The sequence below is a fragment of the Stenella coeruleoalba genome (genome assembly GCF_951394435.1).
Source record: "Stenella coeruleoalba genome assembly, chromosome: 20".
NCBI classification, from domain to species: domain Eukaryota; kingdom Metazoa; phylum Chordata; class Mammalia; order Artiodactyla; family Delphinidae; genus Stenella; species Stenella coeruleoalba.
In genome coordinates, this window is record NC_137166.1 from 11,444,197 (window position 1) to 11,467,956 (window position 23,760).

A 23,760-nucleotide genomic window follows, 5' to 3' on the forward strand; every position below is an offset into this window, starting at 1 on the left:
CAGTAAAAAGAGAACTACATTGTTTAAGATTCTGTCAGATGTTTTTTTTTGGCTGTGCCTCATGGCTTGCAGGATCTTAGTTCCCCAAAAAAGGATTGAACCTGGCCCTTCGGCAGTGAAAGCACGGAGTCCTAACCACTGGACCACCAGGGAATTCCGTCTGTCAGATTTTTAAATATATTTTTAATGTTCCTCCTGGTTTCAATTGCAATTTATTAAGCCATAAATTCTGTGTTTAATCTACATAGATTAAGCATGAACCGCAATACATGTTGATGTGCACCCAGGGAAGCGGTACAACATGGCAGGTAGCACGCAGGGGGACTTCCTGGAACCAGGGGGCTTGGATCCGATGCTGGGCTCTGCCTTTAGCCATGTCCTCTTAGCCAACTTACTTAACCGCTCTGTGCATCTATTTCCATGTTTACAAGAAACAAACACTCTAAGAACAGGTTCTAAGGGTTTTTGTGAAGATTAATTTAAATACATATTAGTTTATTTATTTAAAATAAATTTTAGAACAGAGTCATTGCACAAGTCTCTCACACAATGCATAAGCTCACGCACATATCCAAAATCGCCCTACATACTCATACAAGTCATGACACACACAATGACACAAGTCCTCAAGCATTAACCCATGCATGTGTACACTCACACATGCACACGCTCACACACAGCCACACCATCCCTACACACACACTTGTAACGTCATTCAGACACATTCCCAGGCCCTTCACTCACTCACATCACCCTACATAAGTCACTCACACACACACACAAACCTAAATACTAATTCATGTTAAGTTAGAATACAACCTACTAAACAGGGTTTCTTTTAAGTCTCTATTTAATAATGCTTTGGAAGCTATGTCAACAGGTATAGCATATACGACCAAGACAGGTGGATACATATTTTCTTCTGAATATAAGAGAATGGAATGAACTTAGAGATACTTTTGGAAGTTTAAAAGGTATACAAATATAAAAGGTACGTTGGTTTTTGCTGTTATTTTTAAGATTTCCAGGGTTACCATCAGCCTAAAATTTTCTTTAAAAAATGTATAGTCAAGATCTCTCCATAATTTGCTACTTCTGAAAAGCGTTTTTCAGGTGTGGTACCGAAACCATAATTCTCCTACTGTGCTGTGTCATGCTCTGTTTTACAAGCGTGCACCTCCGGAAAGCGGGCAAGATGGATTCCTTGTGTAAATGGCAGCTTCAGAGAAACCCACGTTGGAGAGGTGTGGGTCTACCTGTACCAAAAGAACGTTCTGCGATCTGAGACGGTCAAAATGACCATCACTCACAGTGTGGATGACCGAACCTCCCTACCCATTGAGGGTGAGGGCTCCCTGCTTCTGTGAGTGAGACCCACCTCAAGAGAGCTGGCCCAAAGAGCCTTGCTACAGGGCTTCCCCAAAATCAGGATTAACGTTCCTGAGCTGGCGTGGCTGTCATTACGGAGATGGTCACTGTCATTTATTCCCCAAATCAAGCCAATTGAGGTTTATCGTCTCAATTCTCCCTTTATCATCTTTCATTATAGAAAGTATTATTTTCTCTACAAATTGAGTTAAATAAACACATATTCATAGAGAGGAAATGATGGTCTTCTAATCCATTGCTAAATAAGATTATAATTATTTTTTTCTACACATAGAATAATATCTACTAGTGTTCAAAACAGGATCAACAGACATTGATAAACAGTCTTCAGATATAATAGATGTGTATTTATGTTGATAAAATGTTTCATACAAATAAAAAGTTATTTTTAAAGCTCAGAATTTGGGACTTCCCTGGTGGCACAGTGGTTAAGAATCTGCCTGCCAATGCAGGGGACATGGGTTCGAGCCCTGGTCTGGGAAGATCCCACATGCCACGGAGCAACTAAGCCTGTGCGCCACAGCTACTGAGCCTGCGCTCTAGAGCCCGCGAGCCTCAGCTACTGAGCCCGCATGCTGCAACTACTGAAGCCTACGCACCTAGAGCCCGTGCTCCGCAACAAAAGAAGTTACTGCAATGAGAAGCCCACACACCGCAATGAAGAGTAGCCCCCGCTCATCACCGCAACTAGAGAAAGCCCGCACGCAGCAATGAAGACCCCACACGGCCAAAAATGAAAAAAAAAAAAAAGTTAAAAAACCTCAGAATTTATCTGTTTGCTCAGAATATATATTGAACACTACTACACGGTTGGGGTTAAGTTTGTCACATTGCTTAATTTTTTTTAATCTGGAAAGGCTATGACATTCCACTGAACTCAATAATTAAAAATAACTGCCTTGATGACTGGCAAGATTATTTGGCTATAGTTGCCCATGCCTAAAAATACTTTAAAATTATTAACTATCAATTATTATATTAAAAGTTACTTGTCCTCTGCAATGAACGCCCAAAGCTTGCACTAGCATGCCCTGTACTGGAGTTCCTATTGAAACTACTGGATCATCCTCACACCTTTATCAACACTACGGCTCCAAACTTTTTCACAGGGAGTTTCCTCTTCATTTGCCCTGCAGAGAAGATAGTAATGGGTTCTTCAAGGTACACATCAGGACCATAGCAACCAGTTAAATTCCTATGCCTCTGAAATATTATTCAGCTGTCATGGAAGCAAAAGCCAGTTGGATAACTGACCACATAGGTCTCTGATTTACTGGTACCTGATGGTCTAGATTACTGTTAGGGTTTCCTAAGCTATTGCGTTTAATGATATATTTTTGATACATTTATACCCCTCTAAAATTATAGCAGCATCAACATCACCTTTTGTGAACTGGTAGCTATTTGTACATATAAATAACATGGTCACATGTCTTCTAGCTAAATTTTATCACTGGAAATATGAAGTATAAAACTAAAAGAATATTTTCTTATTTCTAATGTGAATATTATCTCTTTCCTGTGGAACAGATGATGGTAAGAAAAAGGAGCGAAAAATGTTTGTTTTACATACAAATTTCAATCTGCTGCCAAAAGTTTGAAAATGGACAGGTCAAAATAGAGAAGTGAGATTGCCTTTACCTGTCTGTGATTCCACATGAGTCTATCTGAAGGTCGCTGAAGTTCCCAAGGGACTCCTGCTGAACTGAAATCAGATCTACCATCTTGTGATTGATAGAAATGCGTCTCATACATCCCTGAAACCCACCAAGTGGACTTTTACATTTGGATCCAAAGCTGTTGTCAGGACAACCTGATAAAAACAAAACAATACAAAGTTGATCAGGATACATCATAATGAATCAGGACTCAGTATCTTCACTAAAAATATTTTTAAAATAGGCATTTGATTATTAAATTGAAATGGAGGGGAAAGCCTACTGCAGTCATCATTCATTTGATCTAAATTACACATAGCAATTCATACAAACATATTTCTCTTTATTACCATAGGATTCATAGGAAATTACTACTGTTATAATAATTACGTGCAAGGATACTAACTTGATCCCAACTTTAGAAATACACAGATCAGCTCCAGTATCCTGAACATGTCATTCAGCAGTATTAAATTATATATAACTCAAACACAGGAACTTAGTCTTTTGGGATGCAAAGAGAAGAGCATAAAGGATGAAAGCATGCACTGTAGACAAGAAAAGATAAATCAATAATGCTGAAATACCTTTGTGTTTAAGGCTATTCGGAAAAGGAGTTACGACGACTTGGAATAAAATTACAACTATTTATGTAATTAAATACTTTTCATATGCATATAAGAGCCACATATACATGCATTTTAATAAATCATAATGGCTTAATGTCAAAAACATTTCATTGTTTGACTTTATTTATTCTCTGCCTCATAAAGGAGTGTTCCATTTATATTGATTTTTTTCCTAACACTTATCTAAGACCTGTTTCTAATTATTTAAATAATAAAGAACTATAATATTAACCATTTCTGTCTGGGGTTTAATGATGTTCTCAGTGTTTCTCTATCCAAGTGAAATAAACAATTTTATGGAGTATGAACACATATATTATACTTATGTATTTTTCATTAATCTTTCTTAGCTGTTATGGTTGTCAACCACTAATATAATTTCAAAGAATAAGAAATGAATCAGCAATTCCCTAACTCCTGTACAATCCATGCTAGTTTTCTACCAGGGAATTTCCATTATAATTAAATATTTTGACAGAGGATGTTTCTCCTTAATGCTTTTTTTCCTAACAAAATACTTTTACCCAGCAAGGAAAGGCCAGGATTCATACTTAAAACTGTTATCAGGCACATTGAAATATTATATTTTAAGCAATGGAGACTGAAATTTTAAATTTAATATATCAAGAAAAGGGGATGAAAGTTTTTTCAGTATCAGTTAATTGTACATGGTTCTACACACACTTTCAGTGCTTAAAATTCTTCTGTGGTATAGGATACAGTTACCATAATCTGGATGTGTTTTCTAGATGACTTATTAACCAATTAAGAATGTTAAAATAAAACCCGAGAGGGTAGCAGTTCAATAATATTTGGGGGCAGCTACAATATGCCAGGAATATAAACAGCGCTGCTAATCTCCTTTTCTCCAGGTGGTGTTTCCTGACACATTTCAAACTATTTCAGAATAAAATAAATTGTGCGGTATGCCTCTATAGGGAACAAGACTAAGCAAACTCACAGTCACAAGGAGAGGTCACGGAACTTTACAGAGAGCACAGCGGTCATATTATGAGGCCCTTCACATTCCTGGCTACAATGTTTAATAAGCAAGAGATTCTAAAGAACAAAGTAGGGTTCAACCCAGGTGAGTCTCATTAGCCTAGGATAACAGACATCCACAGGTTAATATAATGCAACAGCAGAGAGAAATTCAGCACTGAACTGGTTTGGGATGAAAGTTCTAAAATATGAAGGTATCTAGGGAATACTTTCATGCTGAATTAATGGATGGATCCATTACTAGAGGCAGGCAGCATGTTAAGCACCTCTGAGATGGCAGATAAATGATCACCGCACGTACCAGAAGGAAGATGTCGGGTTTGACTTCAGGGTGGTGTAGCCAGTTCACTGGATGGATAATGTCTGATTTATACAAGCAGGAGTGTGAGGATTCTGCACAGTCTAGTATCTCTAGCTTGTGCTACACGGTGTGTTATTCAATCGCACAAAGATTGCATAGGGGAATACACAGAAGTTAGACTTTCCTCCATCCTCAATCTGGAGAACCCAGATTTAAATTTTATAGTTTATAAATGATAAAAGCTGACCTCAGTAAGTTTTTGAAAGGCATACATTTGAGGAGGGAGAAAACGTAAACAATGATGGGCAAAGAGTGGCATGCGGCAGTAGATGCAGAATGCTGTGAGTTCCGGGCAGCCCACTCTCTCAATAGTCACACTCAAGACTGACACGGAAAGCAAATACAACCCAGGCTGGTGGGACAGACTGCCCCAAAATTAACTACCTAAGAAAAGCCCTCCATCTAGATAAAACAGATCCTAGGAGTAAAGGGGACTCTCATCCACACGGCGGAGAAGGTTTTCTAGGGTGACAAACTGCCAAGTTTGCTCTGGGGGTGGGAAGCAGGGAGGCTGTTCCCAGGACTCCAGGCTTTCAGTGCTAAAACGGGAGAGCTGGTGGTGCAGCAAAAATAGAAATAAGACTTCTCTTAAATAAAAATGAGACTTCTATTTTCTGATAAACAAGGAAAATAAGGAAACAGTGAACAGGCTGGGAAACAACATAAACAGGCCTGAAAGAGTTAAGCAGTCTTGGTTATTCTTTAGCTGTTACTACTAACCAACACTTGTAGCTGGACTTCTCCTTCACAAAGATGATTACTCTCTGACTCCGTGTGAATTACACTCTGCACCTGGCTTTCTTCTTCCCTTACACTCCCTTGTAGCATTCTTTGTTTCAGAAAGAAGGTCACCGGCCAATAATTTCAGAAAAGACCAACCCCAGTTACCAAGTTGCCTGACGCCAGCTGTGGCTGTTTTGAAATTTCGCAAAAGAAAAAAAAAAGCAAGACCTTCATTAGGATATAAAATCTCTCCTATTCCCAGGGAGTGGCGGGGGGTGGGTGCTGCTGTGTCCTCTCTTTGCCCGGCAAAGAATAAAGCTACTTTTTCTCGTTCCTCCAAAACCCTGCCTCCATATTTCTTTTCGGCATTGGTGCATGGAGAGTCAAGATTTTGGCATCATTGGTCACCCCATTGCCAGTACCACTCAGACAATGAGCCCCTGAGCCAGTCCTGCCCTTTAGGGGACCCTATTCTAACCCTCCTCCAGCCATGATTCTGCCCATGGCAACAGGGGGTCTCACACGGGAAGGTGATGTGCCCACTTGGAAACTGCTCCCTTCTAGCCCATCCCAGAATCCAGAATTCCCACCCCAGAAGCCCTACTTGGGCTTCCAGAAGGATGGACCTCCTCTACCAGGTCCTGGAGGCACAAGGCTGGGAGGAGGAAGGAAAATGTGGCAGCAGGAGGCCTCCTGCTTTCCTTTGGACCCTTGCTCGCAGCCCTGGAAATGTCAGGGTGCCCTGGGGCTTGCAAGGTATATACTTAGTGATTAATAGAATCTCATGACAAGATCAAACATACTCTGGTACTTAAGGTTACCAATTGAGAAGATGATTGAATAAACAGAGATGTTGCCTAAGTAAACTTAAGATTGGTTATTTAAATAAAAGCCCTGAAGTTGGAATTTTATTATGGAAGCTTTCACAGTATATTGTTTAGGGACTCAGGAATACCTTCATAGATGTCAAATCATAAAGAACATGACAGGAGGCATAAAACCCCAATTCAAGACGATGGTTACCTGGGGAGATGAAGAGGTATGATCATGGAGGGACAAATGGATGTTGGTAATGTTATCTTTCTTAAGCTGGAAAATGCATGTGCAGATGTGTATTTTAAAAATAATAATTAGTATTCTTTAAATTGTATATATGATGTAAGATGTGAACAATATGAAGTAACTGGGTGTGGGCTATTTGGCAACTCCCAGTGTATCTTTGCAACCCTCTGGTAAATCTAAAACTATTCAAAGATTATTAAGTTCATTTAATTAAAATGGTGTATATCATATGTATCATAATAAAAACAAGCAAAATTACAGAGTGCACATGTGATATATTTCATTATAAAATATTATAGTGTGAATGAAAATCAATCAAAATTTTGTACAAAAAATAGGTAGGCATCATTAAATCTGAACATGAAGGGTCTAAAATAATTTAAGAATGATGAGTCTATTTTCGTTACTTACACTTTTATGCAGTCTGTTATTTTTATCATCTCTTTTTTGCATCATTTAACAAAATGTTTGGGTTTTTTCTTACCTCTTTTGGTGCTTCTAAATCTTCTCCTTTGAAGTGAAAGCTCTTAAGTTGTTCTACACAGATCTTCCTTGACTTACAATGCGGTTACATCTTGATAAACCCATTGTAAGTTGAAAATATCCTAAGCCAAAAATGTGTTTAATGTATCCAACCTGCCAAACATCATAGCTTAGCCCAGCCTACCTTAAACATGCTCAGGACACTTACATTAGCCAACAGCTGGGCAAAATCACCTAACACAAACCCTACTTTATAATAAAGTGTTGAATCCTCACGTAATTTATTGAATACTGTACTGAAAGTGAAAACAGATTGGTTGTGTGAGAACAGAATGGTTTAAGGGTATCTGTTGTTTACCCTTGGGATTGCGTGGGTGACTGGGAGCTGTGGCTCCCTGCCACTGCCCAGCATCCTGAGAGAGTATTATTCCACATGTCACTAGCCTGGGAAAAGATCAAAATTCAAAGTACGGTTTCTATTGAATGTGTATTTCTTCGCACCATCATAAAGTTGAAAAATCCTAAGTCAGGGACTGTTTGTATATCCTACCACGTATTAAACGAACATGTTCCTATGGACTGCTATAAAATCAATCATATATTCCGTAAGGTTTTATAAACCACTTGGTTTATAAATGAACACATCACCCTAAAGGAAGCAATTATATCTTTTAAGATTGTTGGCATTATGCTGCCTTTCACAGTAATGGATTAGGTAGGGGTTTTTTGGTTTGTTTGTTCACTCTTAATATAAGATGAATGATTCACAGTCTGTGTACTTACTGTCAATTCTTAGAAAGGAATTTGTGTTTTATTGATGAATAATGAAGACTGGGCTTGCAACCAAATTCAAAAGTGCTTCTACACAGAAGTCATGATTACATTTCAAAATAACAAGAAGAAACACCTCAAGTCATGATTAAAAATAAGTCTTACTACTAACAGTTTTACAACTTTGTCTTTCTAATTAATGTTAAGTATTGCCTTATTTTCATTTTCCAGTGCTAAAGATTCATTTCCACTTCCAAGGTTTGCTTTTTGAAGATTTTAGTTCAATCCAACATCCACTGGACAAGTAAACACTTCATTTGTTTTTGTTCTTTAAGAGAGATGGCCTGGTGCTGAAGGCTAATGCCTTCATTTTATCAACTATATCAGTGCGTTATTACTTAGCAGTGAGAAGAGGCTTCTGGGGCTAATTAAGTTAGATTTTTTGTCCACTGGCATAATATTGACCTGCACTGAGCAGCAGAAAAGCAAAAAGAATGCTCTAGAAAAGCTAAGAGGCATGATCAGGAAAACAGTGCAATGAAATGAGCCCATAAAATCTGAAAAAGACATACATGTAAGGCCATTCAACATTAGGAAAATACAACAACATTTGAAAGTGAGAACTGAAGAGCATGGTCTACTTGCAAGCAATCTCATTATAGAAATCATAAACATAAGTCAGTCCACCTCAAAGAAATGCATTTTAGGTCACAATTAATCATCGTGATCTACTCAACATTTCCATGTTCAAAGAAAGTGAGAAATTATTCCATAATATTCACACTGGTTAAAACAGGATGACTTTAAGACACAGGGCAAGTGACTGCGAACATGGTTCAATTGCCCATATGGAGCAACCGTTTCTCTTACCTCCAAAATAATAGGTGCCCCCTGAATAAATCTGCTCAGGCCCCAGGGAAGGAGATGCAGAAGCCACTTGGCCATCCACCACCACGCTCAGGTAACTCATTTTGGCAGACAAAGAGACGGAATGCCACTGCCCATCATTTAATCCAACACCTGGGGGAGGTAAAATTAGTTAAAAGGGATACCTCTTAACAGTGAACATTGTAAGCAGTTGGTTAGAAATAGCAATGTACACATCACTCAATCAAGGGCAGCACTCACAACTATTTTTTTTTTGTTTTTTTTTTTTGTGGTACGCGGGCCTCTCACTGTTGTGGCCTCTCCCGCTGCGGAGCACAGGCTCTGGACGCGCAGGCTCAGCAGCCATGGCTCAGGGGCCCAGCCGCTCCGCAGCATGTGGGATCTTCCCGGACCGGGGCACGAACCCGTGTCCCCTGCATCGGCAGGCGGACTCTCAACCACTGCGCCACCAGAGAATCCCTCACAACTATTAATAAAAGAAAAGAAGAAGGGAGAGAGGAAAGGGAGGTCAGTGGGCAATCAGCACCCTCTGCGTGGAAATAGGGCATGATTATCTTCCTTTCTTGGGGCCTCAACAGAGAGAACAAAATTCTAACTCAACTTTGGACAATCCTGAATGGTTAAAATCTTTCAATGGTTCAAATCTTATTTGGCATGGGCTAATTTTCAGCTTCCACCATGTAATTTACCTTTTAAAAGGAGGGATTTGGGAAGAGCACAGATATTTTCCAAAATTCTAGTTTATACCCAATAAATGATTTATCTGCTCTTTTACACTTTGCTGTAGTCATTTTTTGTGAGACCAGAATATTTAGCAAAGTATATGAAGTCAATCATTACAAAAATATTTGAAGAGATTATAATGCATGCTGAAAGCCTACTGGTATAATGCAAAGTTAAAAAATAAAGCAGCGTGGAAAACCATATTTACACAACTGATCATAATAACTTTCAGATTTCGTATCTGCAAGTTCAACCAGTTGCCATAATTTATTGGTAGCTTCCAAATGAATACTCAGGGCACTTTTGGGGTCAGGCACAGAAATGCACAGAGCAGAGAAAAATTTGAGTTGACTGACATGCATGCTTCTAGCTGAGGTCAAGTAAGGCAAAACTTCTTCTTTCAGCTCTCACATGTAAACCTGTCTTCACATTTTTGTGTTTTTTGTTGGTGATTTTGCTGTTTAAAAGGCCCCCTGGCACAGTGATGAAGGGCTGTCTAGTGTTCTTAAGTGCAAGAATGCTATGATTTGCCTTATGGAGAAAATAAATGTGATGGATAAACTTCATTCAGGCATGAGTTAGAGTGCTGTAGGCCACGAGTTCAATGTTGGTGAATCAATAATAAATACTAAATAACGTGTCTTCAAACACAATCATACACACAAGGTTCTGTTGATAGGTAGACAAAAATGTTGCCACCACAGGCTCACAGGAACCTAACCCTGTATTTCCCCTGGGAACAATGGTTTAGTATTTGCTAATTCCATGTTCACAGCAACTTCAGAGAACATAACTATTGCAAGTATTGAGAATCGACTCTATACATACAATTCTTATTATATTCCTAATTTTATATAAATATGGGAAAGGGCTGAAAGGAAATATCTCTACATATAAACAGTAATTTTTGCATAAAAGAAAACTGTGGTTGTTTTTACTTCTCTTTATAATTTTTCTGTATTTTCCAAGTTTACATATATAATAAAAAATTGCTATAATCAAAAATCAAGGTTTTCTTATCACCTATAGAAACAGTCACTAGTCCCTCCTAAGGCAGTCCCAGTGTCATGAATCCAGGAGATGGTGGAGCCTTTCCCTCTTAAAGGGAATTAAGTCTACAAAGGTTCTGTTTTGAATACTCAGCAGACAGGCAGAATCTAAGTCTCTCTATTGTAGGCAAACCAGTAAGGTTTACATCCACCGAATAGTCAACTCTGTATGATTTTGCAGATCAAATTACTGAGCAAAAATATAAGTACTCTATTAAATCTAAAAGTCATGGGCCTCTTTCCTGATATTATGTGCAATTTCTTTATTTCTCCAGCTATTTTTTTTTCTTTTTTTCTTTTTTTGCTGTACGCAGGCCTCTCACTGTTGTGGCCTCTCCCACTGCGGAGCACAAGCTCCGGACGTGCAGGCCCAGTGGCCATGGCTCAGGGGCCCAGCTGCTCCGCGGCATGTGGGATCTTCCTAGACCGGGGCACGAACCCGTGTCCTCTGCATCGGCAGGCGGACTCTCAACCACTGCGCCACCAGGGAAGCCCTCCGGCTATTTTTGACCACAAGCTTTCAGACAGAAAATGCATGGAAGCTCCATCAGATGCCGAAGCTCTTTGCCCTGTACGCATTTAGTGTAACACAAATTCCATCCTGGGCACCAAAGCTTATTTTTAAATTATATCCATGAAGCAAAAAAGATTTCCAAAGATCCAATTCTGATTTGGTTTGTGAAAGATAATGAGAAAGACCTAAAAACTGAAAACCGAAGAATGTAGGCTAGATACTTTTAGACACATTTTCTAAGAGTGGACTCTGAAATAGACGGCTGAAGAGAGTTATATAATCCCTGACGATATGAGACTGGACTAAAATAAATCAAATGTCCCACATTTGTCATCCTGTGCTTCCTTTAAGAGGACACATTTAGAGCGAAAATCCTTGTACTGAGTTTTGCGTCACACGGACGAACACTTCCCACCCTCCTCACCCCACCCTGCGTCTCCCACTGTCTCTTCCTCACAGCTCGGATGTGCCTGGATACAAGGCCCTGCTTCTGTTATCTCATCTTAGGCTTTCCATTGGCCTGGGACGGTGCTCATCAAACTACCTGCGGTTATGGACATTTTCTTTTCTGATCTACTGCAGATTGACACTTTTATAAAATTCAATAAAAATGAATGACTGAAACATTAAAGAAAGAAGATACATAAAATGCAAGCCCACTGACCATATGCTTAGAAGGTGTGGCAATACCTCCTTGCTATAACGGTTTCTAGGAGACTACTCTCAATTTTTGTACTTATCTTGGTAATAAGTATTTCAGTGAACCAGTATATTCCAAGGAGCACACTCTGAGTAGCAGTGCTCCAGGTAGCTGCTGGGTAGCTGCAGCAGGATAAAGTCAAAGGCTTGGGGACATCTTCTGTCAATACAGAAGCTAATTTAGATTAAGAACACAAGTCTGAACAAGTTAAGAACAAAAATCATAAATCTTGCCCTCAAAGTCCACCTCCTCAATTTGGGATGATTCGTTGTCTAAAGGAGGGAAGGAAGGAAGGAAGGAAGGGAGGGAGGGAGGGAGGGAGGAAGGGAGGGAGGGAGGGAGGGAGGGAGGAAGGAAGGTAAAGTAAAATAAAATAAAGTTATTAAAATAAAAAATAATTATTAAGAAAAAGAAAATTATTAAAAAAAAAAAAACGGACAGATAGAACCCTAGGACAAATGGTGGAAGCAAAGCTACACAGACAAAAGTCTGTCAGGACAGCCATTCTGCGATGTGACACCGTTAAATGCACCCATTTGCCCAGCTTGCGGGTTACGAAGTTGTGCTGTGTTTGCGGGGGAGCTTCAGAAAGCTACTCTTGAGCCTCATTTGTAACAGACAGCGCTCGCTTATGATGAGGAGACTTTTATTACCTGTCACTGGGATTTATTGCTCAAATTAAATAATGAAAGACCCATTTAATTCATTTCACCTAACTCTACATAATAAAAAGGATAATTTTTAAATTGGATTCTATTTTTCTTTTAAATCTACAGCTCCTTCCACGTTAATGTCTGATGAGAAGTGAGCCCCTTTCCAAGGCCACATCACGGTGAAAGAGGGGAAGAAAAGGAGGAATTGCAGATTTGTATTTTTTCTGATTCATGGTATAAGGTAACTAAATGCTAATTCTAGTACACGACTCCCACCACTCACAACTTTTGAATGTAGGGGAAGGGATATGTTGCTGGTATAATAATAATAAAATAATAACAGTTTTAGTGACTATTATTCATAACAGGTACTGCGTGCTTTATATGCATCATGTCATTTAATCCTCAACATTACTACTGTTATTCTCATTTTAAATATGGAGAAAATAAACCTCAAGAGGAAAAACAAATCACCCCAGGAAGTATCCAGCTGGTGAGCTGATTCCAAAACCCACACTCTTCGCCGCCTGCATGACAGGTGGCCCCCTTATTGTTTTGCTCATGTGAAACAATTAACTATGAGAAAGAGAAAAGCAGCCCCTAAGAGCTAGGGGCTAGTGGTCTGGTACTCTCAGGGAGGCCTTGGTGGTGTGAGATGCTGGTGGGCGTCCGGAGCTAGGCCTTGGTGTTCTCCCACTGAGCATAACAAGCTCACAGAACATCAATATTAGACAAGGTCACTCTGTCACTACAACGAACTGGGACCAAAAAAAAACCCCCCAAAACAAACAAACCCCAAAAGTACTTTACAAACTGGTTTAAGCACAGACAAAAGCAAGGCTACTGTGCAAACCACAAAAATACCAAGTCCTCTCCTGGCTAATACGAATAACAACTGACTTTTTAAATCAAATACAGATTTAGCCTTATTTTATTCCTCCATCCTTCTAAATAATACTTACAAAGATACTTAAGCAGTTACCCTCACCTCCTGGCAGCATTTAATCCCAAGCAATTTTCCATTTCCTTGAACCCCCCACGCAAAACAGCTAACTCAACCTACAATCCTATGACAAGTCATCCTTAACACCTTTGTAATGAGACTCTCCCATGGTTCCCCTGGGTGAGGGTTCTCCTTGTCGCAATAAGCAACAAACCCAAACTGTTTGATTGCAGGTATGACCACTGTGGTCTCTGGGTAGAAACCATTGACACCTCCAGCTGGAAGAACAGAAGAATACATGGAAAGATTTGCAAGTGCAGGTGGCAGGAGAATGTGGGATCCTTTACAAGAACCTCCTCCCTCTCCCCTTCTTCTCCTTCTCCTCTTCTTTTCTCTCTCTCTCCCCTTCTTCTCCTTCTCCTCCTCTTTTCTTTTCTCTCTCTCCTTCTCTCTTTTTGTCTCCCTCTCAGGCCCCAAAACACATAGACACACAAAATACAGGAGGAGGAAAAAGGTTTATCTCTGCTCCTTGTATATAATACCAGGGGCCAGTCTTAAACTGCTACGGAAATATTGTGACACTCTAGCTAGCATCGCTCTTTCATAAGAGTATAACAGGCATCCATGAAGTAGGATGTGTAAAGGGGGAAGAAAAAAAAAAAGCCTGCTATATAGGGTAGATTCTTTGCAAAGAAGCAAAAGGCAATCAGACAAAGGCCATTACTCAAGGAGCAACTGAAGGAATTTGCCTGTTCCAAGTAACTTCTGGTGCTCTGAAACTGTGCCAGACATTCCTATATTCACTAACTATAGCCACTAACCAGAATTAAAGATCCATGACACCAGATTGCTCTTGCCGAGAGGAAAATATGGAGGTCAATGCTGCCAATCACTTTAGGGGAAAGAGGGACTTCCAGGGAGCGATGGGGCTCTAAGGTGAAAAGCAGGAATATTCCAACAGTGAAAGGGAAGAAGGGGGAACTTTAAAAATGGCTTCTCCTGGGTGAGGCAAATCAAGACGGCAGTCCCATTGCCAGGGTCACAAGAATCACGAAGGCCTAGTAACTGAAACACGCAGAGGCATCTCACAGGCGGAGTCGAGACGGCATACTGGGAGAATGTGGAATTCGCGTCTCCTCACAACTAGGGTACCTACCAGGTACTGGTGGGGGACCACAGACACCTAAGGGAACGGGAGGAACCCCCAGTGACTGGGTAGGACGTGGGGTGTGGGGGTAGTGAAGGGGGAGGAGAAGTGGAGGCAGGATGAGATGGGTGCCCCTGAGGGCTGGCTGTGGGAGGGGAGGGGATCCCACACCCGAAAGGGGAAATTGGGGAACCACTGGGATGGCAGAGGATCAAAAGGGAGCATGGCCAGGTTTACCATGCCCACGTGGGCCCCTGGGAGACTGCTGAAGACCCAGGCCTGATCCTCTGCCCACAGAGGCCCCCTCCAGCTGTGCAGGTCCTGAGGGAGTAGGAGGAAGGCAAGGCGGAGTAAAAGTAAAGGCCGGACCTCCAGGACCGGCACCCCTGAGGGGCGGCTGGGGGAGGTGAGGAGCTCCTACACCAAGCGGTACCCACCCCGGTTAGGGGGGAGGACCTGGGAGAGAAGGTGGGGGAGGGGCACGGAGGAACAGAAGGGAACGCCGCCAGTGCGTCCCCTGTCCACTTAGGCACCAGGAAGGCTGCTGGGCTCCCGGGCCTAGTCCTCTGTCCTCGGAGCCTCCCTCCTGCGCACAGAGCCCAAGCCCCGCCCCCATACCCCCACCCAGGGCCCCACCTCTACACTGGGAGACCCCGTCCAATGAGCTGGGCCTAAACCCCACCCACACACCCTCACTCAGGGCCCTACCTCCAAACTCCGGAACCCCACACTCCAGAGGCCCTCCTTTGGATGTGCTGCCTCTCCCCCTCCCCAAGTCCTAAGCAGACACCCCACCTCATGCTTGAATGTCACCCAACCTAGGCCCCGCCCCCAAGGGACTTTTCCAGCTACCTAGGTCCTGAACCTAGGCCCCGCCCCATGCTCAAACGTCACTCCCCTAACCGCCTAGGACCCACCCCACCCTAAACCCCACCCCTGCCTAGAGTTCCACCCCCACCTAAACTCCACCCGCATAGCCAGGGCTTTTTTTTTTTTTCTTTTTTCTGTTGTGGTTGTATTTTACCTTGTTGAAGTTGTGTCAATTATAGTTTTATTTTTCCTAATATATTTTTTATCTTTCTAATTTTATTTTCTATTTTATTCTTTGATATTGTACTGTTCCTTTCTTTCTTTCTTCTTTTTTTTTTAACTGCACCGTGAAGCTTGTGGGATCTTGGTTTCGAGGTCACAGGTCATGCCCAAGATCCTGTGGTGAGAGCTCCGAGTCCAAACCTCTGGACTAACGGAGAACCTCAGACCCCAGGGAATATTAATAGGAATGAGGCCTCCCGGAGGTCCTCATCTCAGCACCAAGACCTGACTCTATCCAACTGCCTGCAAACTCCAGTGCTGGACGTCTCAGGACAAACAACCAGTAAGACAGGAATACAGCACCACCCATCAAAAAAAAAAAGAAACAACAAAAAAATATGTTACAGATGAAGGAGCAAGGTAAAAACCTGCAAGACCAAATAAAGGAAGATAAAATAGGCAACCTACCTGTAAAATAATTCAGAGTTAGGATAGTAAAGATGATCCATAATCTCGGAAACAGAATGGAGAAAATACAAGAAACATTTAACAAAGATCTAGAAGAACTAAAGAGCAAACAAACAGTGATGAACAACACAATTACTAGAATTAAAAATACTCTAGAAGGAATCAATAGCAGAATAACTGAGGCAGAAGAACGGATAAGTGAGCTGGAAGATAAAATGGTGGAAGTAACTGCCAGGGAGCAGAATAAAGAAAAAAGAATGAAAAGAACTGAGGACAGTCTCAGAGACCTCTGGGACAACATTACATGCACAAACATTCGAATTACAGGGCTCCCAGAAGAAGAGGAAAAGAAAGGGTCTGAGAAAATACTTGAAGAGACTATAGTCGAAAACTTCCCTAACATGGGAAAGGAAATAGTCAAGTACAGGAAGCAAAAAGAGTACCATAAAGGATGAACCCAAAGAGAAACATGCTGAGACACATTAATCAAACTATCAAAAATTAAATACAAAGAAAAAATATTAAAAGCAGCAAGGGAAAAGCAACAAATAACATACAAGGGAATCCCCATAAGGTTAACAGCTGATCTTTCAGCAGAAACTCTGCAAGCCAGAAGGGAGTGGCAGGACATATTTAAAGTGAGGAAAGGGAAAAACCTACAACCAAGATTACTCTACCCAGCAAGGATCTCATTCAGATTCGATGGAGAAATTAAAACCTTTACAGACAAGCAAAAGTTAGGAGAATTCAGCACCACCAAACCAGCTTTACAACAAATGCTAAGGAACTTCTCTAGGCAGGAAACACAAGTGAAGGAAAAGACCTATAAAAACAAACCCAAAACAATTAAGAAAATGGTAATAGGAACATACATATCGATAATTACCTTAAATGTAAATGAATTAAATGCTCCAACCAAAAGACATAGACTGGATGAATGGATACAAAAACAAGACCCGTACATATGCTGTCTACAAGAGACCCACTTCAGACCTAGTGACACATACAGACTGAAACTGAGGGGATGGAAAAAGATATTCCGCAAAAATGGAAATCAAAAGAAAGCTGGAGTAGCAATTCTCATATCAGACAAAACAGACTTTAAAATAAAGACTATTACAAGAGACAAAGAAGGACACTACATAATGATCAAGGCATCAATCCAAGAAGAAGATATAACAATTTTAAATATTTATGCACCCAACATAGGAGCACCTCAATAAATAATGCAAATGCTAATAGCCATAAAAGGGGAAATCGACAGTAACACAACCATAGTAGGGGACTTTAACACCCCACTTTCACCAATGGACAGATCATCCAAAAGGAAAATAAATAAGGAAACACAAGTTTTAAATGATACATTAAACAAGATGGACTTAACTGATATTTATAGGACATTCCATCCAAAAATAACAGAATACACTGTCTTCTCAAGTGCTCATGGAACATTCTCCAGGAAAGACGATATCTTGGGTCACAAATCAAGCCTTGGTAAATTTAAGAACACTGAAATCGAATCAAGTATCCTTTCCAACCACAATGTTATGAGACTAGATATCAATTACAGGAAAAAAACTGTAAAAAATACAAACACATGGAGGCTAAACATTATGCTACTAAATAACCAAGAGGTCACTGAAGAACTCAAAGAGGAAATCAAAAAATGCCTAGAAAAAAATGACAATGAACACACAATGACCCAAAACCTATGGGATGCAGCAAAAGCAGTTCTAAGCAGGAAGTTTATAGAAATACAATCCTACCTCACAAAACAAAAAAAATCTCAAATAAACAACCTAACTTTACACCTAAAGCAATTAGGGAAAGAAGAACAAAAATAACCCAAAGTTAGCAGAAGGAAAGAAATCATAAAGATCAGATCCGAAATAAATGAAAAAGAAATAAAGGAAAGAATAGTAAAGATCAGTAAAACTAAAAGTCAGTCCTTTGAAAAGTTAAACAAAATTGATAAACCATTCGCCAGACTCATCAAGAAAAAAAGGGAGAAGACTCAATAGAACTAAATATGAAAAAGAAGAAGTAACAACTGACCCTGCAGAAATACAAAGGATCATGAGAGATTACTACAAGCAACATATGTCAATAAAATGGACAACCTGGAAGAAATGGACAAATTCTTAGAAAAGCACAAACTTCTGACAATGAACCAGGAAAAAATAGAAAATATAAACAGACCAATCACAAGCACTGAAATTGAAACTGTGATTAAAAATTTTCCAATGAACAAAAGCCCAGGACCAGACAGCTTCACAGGCAAATTCTATCAAACATTTACCGAAGCGCTAACACGTATCCTTCTCAAACTCTTCCAACATATAGCAGAGGGAGGAACACTCCCAAACTCATTCTACAAGGCCACCATCACCCTGATACCAAAACCAGACAAAGATGTCACAAAGAAAACTACAGGCCAGTATCACTGATGGACAAAGATGCAAAAATCCTCAGCAAAATACTAGCAAACAGAATCCAACAGCACATTAAAAGGATCATACACCATGATCAAGTGGGGTTTATCCCAGGAATGCAAGGATTCTTCAATATACGCAAATCAATCAATGTGATACAACATTTTAAAAAACTGGAGGATAAAAATCATATGATAATCTCAATACATGCAGAAAAAGTTTTTGACAAAATTCAGTACTCATTTATGATGAAAACTCTCCAGAAAGTAGGCATAGAGGGACCTTACCTCAACATAAAAACGATCATATATGACAAACCCAGAGACAACATCGTTCTCAATGGTGAAAAACTGAAACCATTTCCACTAAGATCAGGAACAAGACAAGGTTGCCCACTCTCACCACTATTATTCAACATAGTTTTGGAAGTTTTAGCCACAGCAATCAGCGAAGAAAAAGAAATAAATGGAATCCAAATCGGAAAAGAATTAAAACTGTCACTGTTTGCAGATGACATGATACTATACAAAGAGAATCCTAAAGATACTACCAGAAAATTACCAGAGCTAATCAATGAATTTGGTAAAGTAGCAGGATACAAAATTAATGCACAGAAATCTCTTGCATTCCTATACACTAATAATGAAAAATCTGAAAGAGAAATTAAGGAAATGTTCCCATTTATCATTGCATCAAAAAGAATAAAATATCTAGGAATAAACCTACCTAAGGAGACAAAAGACCTGTACACAGAAAACTATAAGACACTGATGAAAGAAATGAAAGATGATACCAACAGATGGAGAGATCTACCATGTTCTTGGATTGGAAGAATCAACATTGTGGAAATGACTCTACTAGCCAAAGCACTCTACAGATTCAATGCAATCCCTATCAAACTACAAATGGCATTTTTCACAGAACTAGAACAAAAAATTTCACAATTCATATGGAAACACAAAAGACCCCGAATAGGCATAGCATTCTTGAGAAAGAAAAACAGAGCTGGAGGAATCAGGCTCCTGGACTTCAGACTATACTACAAAGCTATAGTAATCAAGACAGTATGGTACTGGCACAGAAACAGAAATATAGATCAATGGAACAGGATAGAAAGCCCAGAGATAAATGCACGCACATATGATCACCTTATTTTTGATAATGGGGCAAGAATACACAATGGAAAAAAGTCTCTTCAATAAATGGTGCTGGGAAAACTGGACAGCTACATGTAAAAGAATGAAATTAGAACACTCCCTAACACAACACACAAAAATAAACTCAAAATGGATTAAAGACCTACATGTAAGGCCAGAAACTATCAAACTCTTAGAGGAAAACATAGGCAGAACACTCTATGACATAAATCACAGCAAGATCCTTTTTGACCAGCCTCCTAGAGAAATGGAAATAAAAACTAAAATAAACAAATCGGACCTAATGAAACTTAAAAGCTTTTGCATAGCAAAGGAAACCATAAACAATACAAAAAGACAACTCACAGAATGGGAGAAAATATTTGCAAATGAAGCAACTGACAAAGGATTAACCTCCAAAATTTATAAGCAGTTCATGCAGCTCAATAAAAACACAAACAACCCAATCCAAAAATGGGCAGAAGACCTGAACAGACATTTCTGCAAAGAAGATATACAGATTGCCAACAAACACATGAAAGAATGCTCAACATCGCTAATCATCAGAAAAATGCAAATCAAAACTACAATGAGGTATCACCTCACACTGGTCGGAATGGCCATCATCACAAATATCTACAAACAAATGCTGGAGAAGGTGTGGAGAAAAGGGAACCCTTTTGCACTGTTGGTGGGAATGTAAATTTATACACCCACTATGGAGAACAGTATGGAGGTTCCTTAAAAAACTAAAAATACAACTTCCATATGACCCAGCAATGCCACTACTGGGCATATACCCTGAGAAAACCATAATTCAAAAAGAGTCATTTACTACAATGTTCATTGCAGCACTATTTACAATAGCCAGGACATGGAAGCAACCTAAGTGTCCATTGACAGGTGAATGGATAAAGAAGATGTGGCACATATATACAATGGAATATTACTTACCCATAAAAAGAAATGAAACTGAGTTATTTGTAGTGAGGTGGATGGACCTAGAGTCTGTCATACAGAGTGAAGAAAGTCAGAAAGAGAAAAACAAATACCGTATGCTAACACATATATATGGGAAAAATAAAAGGTTATGAAGAATCTAGGAGCAGGACAGGAATAAAGATGCAGACCTACTAGAGAATGGACTTGAGGACATGGGGAGGGGGAAGGGTAAGCTGGGACAAAGTGAGAGAGCAGCATGGACATATATACACTACCAAACGTAAAACAGATAGCTAGTGGGAAGCAGTCGCATAGCAGAGGGAGATCAGCTCAGTGCTTTGTGACCACCTAGAGGGGTGGGATAGGGAGGGTGGGAGGGAGACGCAAGAGGGAAGAGATATGGGAACATATGTATATGTATAGCTGATTCACTTTGTTATACAGCAGGAACTAATACACCATTGTAAAGTAATTACACTCCAATAAAGATGTTTAAAAAATAAATAAAATAAACAGAAAATAAATAAATAAATAAATGTTACAGTTCTGGGAGGAGAATTTTATATTTAACTTTAAGAAAAAAAAAAAAGACCTAGTGGCAGGACAGGAATAAATATGCAGAAGTAGAGAATGGACTTGAGGACACGGGGAGGGGGAAAGGTAAGCTGGGACAAAGTGAGAGAATGGCATGGATATATATACACTACCAAACGTAAAATAGATCGGTAGTGGGAAGCAGCCACATAGCACAGGGAGATCAGCTTGGTGCTTTGTGACCACCTAGAGGGGTGGGATAGGGAGGGTGGGAGGGAGACGCAAGAGGGAAGGGATATAGGGATATATGCTTATGTATAGGTGGTTCACTTTGTTATACAGCAGAAACTAACACACCATTGTAAAGCAATTACACTCCAACAAAGATGTTTAAAAAGAAACATCTCAAATACTGTAAGGCTGCATCTGCCAGTCCCTGCCCATGGGAGCAAGAAGCTTGTTTTCAGGCCTGATTTTCACCTTTAGGCAAAAGCAACAGCAGAAATGTAAAACTCATAGCAGGAATCTCAAATTTGACAATAAATAACTTGTTTTAAACAGGAAAATATAACCATATTGTTTGTTAGGTTCTTGATCTGAATGATTTTTGCTTTGCCATCTATGAAGGTGACAGAGACTGACAACATTTTATGTCATGAGTGATTTTGTAGTGCTGCTAATATGTCTTATGATTTAGACTATTATAATATCCTTAATATTTCAAAAATGACTGAGGCTGGCATAGTATTTTTTTTTTTTTTTTTCGGTACGTGGGCCTCTCACTGCTGTGGCCTCTCCCGTTGCGGAGCACAGGCTCCAGACGCGCAGGCTCAGCGGCCATGGCTCACGGGCCCAGCCGCTCCGCGGCACGTGGGATCCTCCCGGACCAGGGCATGAACCCATGTCCCCTGTATTGGCAGGCGGACTCTCAACCACTGCGCCACCAGGGAAGCCCTGGCATAGTATTTTTGAACATTTCCAAATGACGATTTGTAAAACTACATCACATTAAAAATTTAGCCTGATAATTCAAACATCTGCACAATTCCATTCTTCCTCAACATAATATAAATTTTTATTCCATTGTAAAAAGCATAAAAACTCTATGCTTTGAAAACCTGTAAGATTAATAATTTATATCTCCAGTAGCAAAGAAAAATTGAGCCATCCTTATAGAATGGAATGATTTAGTATATGATACTCACCCACCAATAACAGGTCATCCATTCTCTTCCGAGTCATTATGATACAACCTGACAACTGATTTAATTATCGAACACTGTACCTGAGAAAGTCTTCTCCTATGAGAGAAACAAATGGACCCCTCACCCATACCATTTAAATAGCCCACCATCCAATGCAAAATGTACTTTCCTCACCGAAACTAGCAAAAATTAATACTTTAAAAGAAACTAGAAAGATGGGAATGGGGGAGTTGGTGTGTAAAGTCCTACTTGTGTTATCTGAAGTGTAACAATTTTAATATATTGACTTTCATATTTTGTCGACGATCCTTGTTATTAGCTATGGGCACAGTCACACAAAGTCATATGATGTCATAACAGATGACAGTGTACACGGATTTAAACATTAATTTTTAAAATCATTTGGGGTAGTCTAGATAGACTTACACCTAGTATTTTATTAAATTTGTATGCCTGTAAAGTATTTAGAAATGAACCAGCTTCATGGGGCTCAGTACAATAACGCTGTACTGAAGCAGCTTCTTTAAGATGCTGAAAATTAGGCTGTGAATATAACCACCCCAGAGGATGTCAAATAACATCACAATAAACTACACATTAATAGCAAGCTTACATTTTTAGCACCTCATTTTAGGGAGGCTATTAATTAGTAATATGACACTGATTATTTTATTTCCTTTTGTCAAGCCTGCAAATCTACCACATTTTGAGTATTGCATTAAAAAGTCACAGCACAGTACCTTTAAAAATGATAATTGATATTGAAGTTTCAGTTCCCACATTTAAACTACAGCAATATACGAACAACAAAATAGATACACAAAGACTAGGCATATTCATTTGTATACCTGTGTTTCTTATATTTGGTTTCTGACTGTATTTTAACTTTTTTTCCTCTCCCAGTCATATTCTATTAATTTTGGTCATAGTTAATATAGATGAGTAGTACAATGGCATCTTTAAATTGTTTTTAAAGATCATTTATTAACTTGATGTCGCAATTTACCCCAATGTGACCTCTAGTTGCTTGGCTTGGGTATTATTCCATATATATGAAAATGTGATGGAGCTCCTTTGTCAAGAATTATATAATTTTAATGAAGAGACAAAAATATCCCTCACCCAAAGCACTGACCTAAATTAGACATCAATTTTCCAGACACTCATACAGTCTCTTTAATTATATTCTAGTCATTAAAATGGTACCATATTGCCTAGAAGTGCAGAGAATTCCATTTGGTTCCCAAATGAGAGACTTTACACAAATCTTCTCCCCAAATATATGCAACACCACACAAACTACAGCAACAAGTAAA

At 39.6% G+C, this 23,760-nt stretch overlaps 1 protein-coding gene across 6 annotated transcripts in view; it reads right to left on the reverse strand.

Moving 5' to 3' along the window:
- CNTNAP4 (contactin associated protein family member 4) overlaps positions 1-23,760 on the reverse strand; it is a 589,031-nt gene that overhangs the window by 74,377 nt on the left and 490,894 nt on the right. For all 6 annotated transcript variants that reach the window (XM_079907172.1, XM_079907174.1, XM_079907173.1 and 3 more), the window contains 2 exons: positions 8,949-9,098; positions 3,031-3,202 (listed from right to left, as the gene is read on the reverse strand). In XM_079907172.1, coding sequence (XP_079763298.1) covers positions 3,031-3,202; positions 8,949-9,098 — 322 coding nt within the window. The remainder of the gene's footprint in view (positions 1-3,030; positions 3,203-8,948; positions 9,099-23,760) is intronic.